Below are 6,340 nucleotides of genomic sequence, written 5' to 3'. Positions count from 1 at the left end.
CCCATTGTCTCACAATCCGTCCATGAACAAAACATACCGGATGGCTTTGTTATGAATTACATGGTCAGGTTCAGCAACTTTACTTTTGCATCTAACGTTATTTCCTTTATTTTGGGGGTCTCACCAAAATCCCAGCATGGATATGATATATGTTTTAAAGTGCAGTGCCCTGTCAGAGTTGGGTCATGGTCAAAATGATCTTTGTAAGTGAAAATGTAGAGCGAGCAGGTTATTCTTAAAGTTACATGTGCCGCCCCTTAGCTGTTATAAATTACTGTAAATGACAGCCTCAGGGCTTCTGATTGGTCAGTTACGCCATTCCATGGTCTGTTATTTATGAATAATGAATCTGAGGTACTTCATCACCATGATGGGGTTATAATTCACAATAATGACCGGCTCCCTCTACATTATTTACATGATTTAGAAATAGTCCTCCAGAGTCTATGTTCAGAAGTGCATCCTTACGCAACGGTTTGTTATTCATAGCAGTGCTCTGCTGGTCAGAAATAATAGACCGCAGAATGCCGTGATTGACCAATCAGAATAGAGTATTCAACAAAGCCTTGTATAAATTATGAGAGCTGTTGTATTCGTAACACTATTTGGCTTCAAAAAAGAAAAAGAAAAACTATCACTAGCCCATTTTTATGTATTTCTGGGGAAACAAGAGGCAAAGTGGTCATTTATTATTATAAGACACAAATGTACGTCAAACTCTCATTTAATGCCCAAAAGTCAGCTCACACTGTACAGGAAGACACAAAGCAGGTTGTACTTCCTGAGGAGACTGCAGCCCTTCAACATCTGCAGCAAACTGCTGTGGATGTTTTATCAGTCTGTGGTCACCAGTGTCCTCTTCTACACTGTTGTGTGCTGGGGGGTGCAGCATATCCAAGAAGGACACCTCCAGACTGGAGAAAAACTTATCAGGCCAGCCAGCTCTGTGGTAGGCATGAAACTGGACTCACTGGTGACGGTAGCAGAGAGGAGGACACTTGGCACACTATTGGACATTATGGACAATGCCAGCCACCCTCTGCACACCGTCATCAGACACCAGAGGAGCCTGTTCAGTGGAAGGCTACTCCTGCCCAAGTGTAGGACCAAAAGGCTCAAGAACTCCTTTGTAAATATGAATAAAGAGGACAGAAGGGAAGGAGTGGGAGTGGCTCACTGTGCAATTAATAATCTACTCTTACATACCTGGACACTTAGTGCAATAACTTTATCCACCACTTAAGTGCAATAATTTAATCTTACTGCTCATTTCTGTCATATACAGTCATGCAGATTTTATCTTACACATTTCCTCTACTTATCTGATTTCCGTTTCCATGAATCTTATTTTAACTGTATTCTTACATGTACCTCATATACGGTATATTTGACTAAGAGTTTATTGTCTACTGTTTATTGCTTTTTTTCTTTCTTTTTTATATATATATATGTACTTTCTGTATTTATTTAGCTAAGAGTTTATTGGTTATCTTATACTGTATTGTTTTTATACCTCCTTTGTGTTTTTGTAAGCTGCTGGAAATCCAATTTCCTTGCGGGAGTCATCCCAAGGGGATCAATAAAGAGAAGTTTAAGTCTAAGTCCAAAAACAAAATTAGCCTACACAAACAAGCCCAGAGAAAACAACGGATTGTATTTTTGTCAGCAGTGCTGGAAACCATTTAGATTTTGGTTTGACTGGTGAGAGCGGGTGACCTTGTGCTTGTTTGACTGCTTACACTTTTGTAGCAGTGGCCATTATTTCACAGTGACGTCTCATCCCATATAATGATGTACAAGGTTCATACGCCTGTTTCTGTAAACAATAGCTGTGTGTTAAAATGATGAGGATTGAGAGAAAACTGGAGTGCAGAATATGTTATTATGATAAGGTGTATGTTATTATGAGAGGTGCCAGTTCATCTCCTGGGCACTGTCGAGGTGCTGTTGAGCAAGGCACTGAACCCCCAACTGCTCGGCCGATCCATTGGCCGCCCCCTCAATCTAACATCTCTCCATAAATTGCATGTATATAGCTCCTGTTTGTGCATGGTTGTGTATTTCGGGCTTGTGTGTGTGTAACATGTATAATAACTTAAAATAAATTGAATTTCCCGGAATAATGAAGTAACTCTTCTTCTTCTTCTTCTAAAAACTAAAAAAAAAAGGGGGAATTGCCTTGAATTGTTTATTGTTTGCACAAAACAGTAGTTCTACAGGATTGGCTGTCCACTAGAAGAATCAAACAGTACGGCTTTTCTGCCGTAAAAAAAAAGTTATGTTGTTTTTTGCAAGTTTCCAAGCACAATCAAAACATTTCAATCACGCTAGGTGTCTGTTTTTTAGATTTTTATATCAACTGCGGCAAAAGAAGACTACCGCAGACGGATTATATTATATATGCACCATAATATCATCCAGAGGCTTGCGTGTCAAGTCAGGCACTGTGGCGTCAGAAGCAGGATAACCTACAGGGAGTAACATCAACAGCTTCTCATTGGCTGGCCGTTTGAGGAGGAGCCTGAGCTGGGGGCCGCAGTTTAGGGGTGTCGATGTGACGGTGACAAGGCCGACGTTCTGATTAGCAAATGGAAAGAAAGAACAGACATTCAGCTGCTTTCACAGACATGTAAAGTAGTAGTTTATAGTTATATACAGTTTTAATGATATGTATGACCAGGAAAACAGGGACTGACTGATTTATATTTCAAAGGTTATATTATTCTTTACCTGTAATGCAGCCAACAGGATTCCACACGATATGGAGACACTGATTTCATTGTAGTAATGTGTCCCTTTCTTGCCATTTGGTAGAATCCCATAGGTCTGTTTAAAGACGAGGACCAGATATGGAGCAACATCCAAGTACTCCTTGATCCAGTTTGTCCTGCATTAGGAGCGATGGTGTGAGAAATGGCAGAGATGTGGGAAAATAGAAAATGCTGTTAGAATTTATGACCATGATGACTAAAATTTGGGATAAGGGGATTGAATGCTGTCTTTACAGCAGTTACAGTCTTGTGCGGTTATAGTTATTGATACAAATATACCGTACAGTATAAATGTACAAGTGTTGAGTAAGATGGGGTACCTTAATTTGGCCAAATCATTGACCCATTTGTCCCCCATCCTCTGACGGTAGTTGACCTCCTCCTCTTCTTCCACTATCAGTCGAATCTGGTGCTTCACCTCTGGGTCTGACACCACAACGAACGTCCAGGGCTCTGTGTGTGCTCCACTAGGGGCCGTACCTAAGGTAGGAAGGAGAGACGGAGGGACAGGGTTGAGTTGTTAATCAAAAAGACCCAAATTTTACAGAGCTCAATTTAACTTGAGGCTTTTGGCTTTTAGCATTTGATTTATATTCCTCTTTAGATTTGCACGTGCCTGCAGTGCGGATGACATTATCAATGACTTCTCGTGGGACCGGTTCCGAGCTGATGAATCGGACAGACCTCCGCTGGTTCATCACGCCGTATAGATCCTTGGATCTTTCCAGCATTGTCTCCTCAGGGTAACGCGGTGGCGTGTAGGGCACATGTTGAAGGTCTTCCTCCTCATTGCTGGCCGCCCAGTCACCATCCTCTAAACAAATGACAGACAGAAAGCAGGACCAGTGAGAAGCTTCTGATATGAACGTTCTGAATTGTTAGACGTTGATAAACACATTCCCAAAAGCAGCACCTTTGGTTTGATATGGAGAGTTAATAAGAAAGAACTCATTCAGTGGAAAACAAAAGATGACATTATGATGATATGATACACACACACACACACGCACACACACACAATGTAGCTACGATCTTTAACAGACTGGCATCTCACACAAATAACAGATACTTCTCCGCATTGATTAATTAATTTGACTTTTTAATTCAATTCAATTCAATTCAATATTATTTATAATGTCAAATCATAACAAAACTTATCTCAGGACACTTTACAGAGTAGGTATAGACCACACTGTGTGACTCATTTATGATTTACATAGACCTAACAATTCCCCCGTAGAGTACGGTGGCAACAAAAACCTTCCCTATAACAGGCAGGAACGTCGGACAGACCCAGATCTATGGAAGACGGACAGCTGTTTTAGTATTTTAATATTTAGTTCAGATTCTGTGTTGCCTGATTTCTCTCTTCTGACCGTGCTTACTTGTAATTTGGACCTTGGATATTCTGCCTGGGCCTGTTCAGATTTGTTATCCTGTGCGACTGATATCCGGGCTATGAACTTGCTTGAACCGAACATTGTTATATAAACTGGAATTTCCCTGCAACTCTGGCAAAGTACAAAAAGTTACTATCCACCACAGGTTATGTTTTATAACACATGAATGCTGTCTGTTACCGGTAAAAAAAAAAAAAAAAAATTTTTTATAGAGTGTTAACTTTTTGAAAACAAGGTACAAATGTGTAAAACTACTACAACATTTCCAAATTCAGATTTGATGTCCAAAACAACACACATTTATTGTAAAGGGGTTTTTACATTGCTCCAAATCTGTTATTATTTTTTTGAGATGGTTCTTGTGTAAAACAATGTTTCAACCCACCTTTGGAAAAAATTCATCCATCTGTGGAGTGACAACAAAACAAACAAATGGATCGGCTCCTACCGTCCTCTTTTGCAGTGATTTCTGTATCGTCCTGCAAATCCTGGTCAACCCACGGTCTATATTCCGCTTTGCCTTCAGTTTTTCCCGGGGAGGTGAAGGTGGTCTCCTTGTCCCGTGACCTCACCAGCAGGAAACCTATCACCACACACAGGATCGCCACCAGGACAGGTGTGAGAACGGAGAGCAGAGCCATGACTGCCAGAGGGAAGAGAAGAGGGCACGGGTTGGCCGAGTGTACACTTGATATTATGAAACAGTTACTAGGGGTGTGTCTAAATATCGCAAAATGCTGAGTCAGAGCTATCTTTGTGAGAAAATGTCCCCTCGGCTTACAGCTATGCCCACTGTGTGTGTGTATGTGTGTGTGTGTGTGTGTGTGTGTGTGTGTGTGTGTGTGTGTGTGTGTGTGTGTGTGTGTGTGTGTGTGTGTGTGTGTGTGTGTGTGTGTGTGTGTGTGTGTGTGTGTGTGTGACAAGTAGTGTAAAAGTAAAAGTGCCTTGATAAGCAAGAAGACTAGAAATGTGCTATAGTGGGGGGGGGGGGGGTAGAGTATAAGTGCAAGTACATTTACCAGAATGACTAACATAAAGGTCAAAGTACATACATTTACCAGTTTTATCACTTCTTTTTATATTACACCAACCATTTCAGTGTTGACCATGAGTTGCACTGTGGGTAGCCACCGTAATCTATAAGGCTGCCAGTAATTAACACAGGTGTGGACATAAAGATCTATTGTTTTCGAGCTTGACTCTGTAAAGTTGGTTTGTTTTTTTAATTTAAGAGATGTTCTGTAGGGACCAAAAAAGTCGATCATATCACTCCAGTCCTCAGATCTTTACACTTGCATCCTGTCTCTGAAAGAACTGATTTCAAAATACTGTTGGTTGGTTGGTTTACCAAAGCACTGAATGGTTTAGGGCCAAAATACATTTCAACCATCCAGACCTCTCAGATCCTCTGGGTCAGGTCTGCTGTGTCCCCAGAGTCAGGACTAAACATGGAGAGGCAGTTTTTATGCTCCACAAATCTGGAATAAACTTCCTGAAAACTGCAGATCTGCTGCAACTCTTAGTCCTTGAACATCAAGACTGAAGACTTTTCTATTTGCTGCTGCTTTTCAGTAAACTGCACTGTAACTTCTGTAACTGTAACCATCTTTCACATGTTTTAAATGACCTTTATGTGTTTTAAATTTCGATGTTTTATGTTCTGTATACTGTATCCATATGAACAAGCTTATGCTGAGGATTTTTCATTCAGTGTTAATGGAAAACAAATAATACTAATAATTGAAAAAGATTCTCCCAATGACCAATAGGTGGCGCAAAAGCTCAGAATAGTCTCATTGAAAACATGCTCTCGTGTCAGGTATCCATGTAAGCCCTTTCTACAAATATGTAGATCACACACACACAAATACTCAATGGATCAATGCATGAATAATAACAGGAGGTGGTATAGTAGCTTGGCTGGAATCGGGAAAGACAATCTGATGAAGCTTTCCAGCATCTGCTCCTCTCCAGCGCGCACCGGTGCACAGACAAGCACCATTGATGGAATTTGGCTGTCGCACTGCAAAAAAATGCCCCGACTTAAGAAAGACTTGGACCACTCCACTCATTAAACATATTTCTGCTTCTAAAACAGGCATCAGAGCCATTTCAAGTGTCCTCATTTACAATAATTGCAGAACTTCGCTCAATATGCTCCAATTTTTG

At 40.7% G+C, this 6,340-nt stretch overlaps 1 protein-coding gene across 1 annotated transcript; it reads right to left on the bottom strand.

The window, feature by feature from the left end:
- Positions 1-2,394: 2,394 nt before the first annotated feature.
- On the bottom strand, positions 2,395-4,812 carry iyd (iodotyrosine deiodinase; the record flags this gene model as incomplete). Its single annotated transcript, XM_083933656.1, has 5 exons — positions 2,395-2,577; positions 2,731-2,887; positions 3,092-3,251; positions 3,388-3,585; positions 4,620-4,812. 5 exons carry the CDS (start codon positions 4,810-4,812, stop codon positions 2,395-2,397), a joined length of 891 nt encoding a protein of 296 aa, XP_083789782.1.
- Positions 4,813-6,340: the final 1,528 nt, after the last annotated feature.

This window comes from Echiichthys vipera (genome assembly GCF_963691815.1).
Source record: "Echiichthys vipera genome assembly, chromosome: 19".
Lineage (NCBI taxonomy): Eukaryota > Metazoa > Chordata > Actinopteri > Perciformes > Trachinidae > Echiichthys > Echiichthys vipera.
The sequence above is the reverse complement of the archived record's forward strand: the minus strand, read 5'-3'. Positions and strand labels throughout refer to the sequence as shown.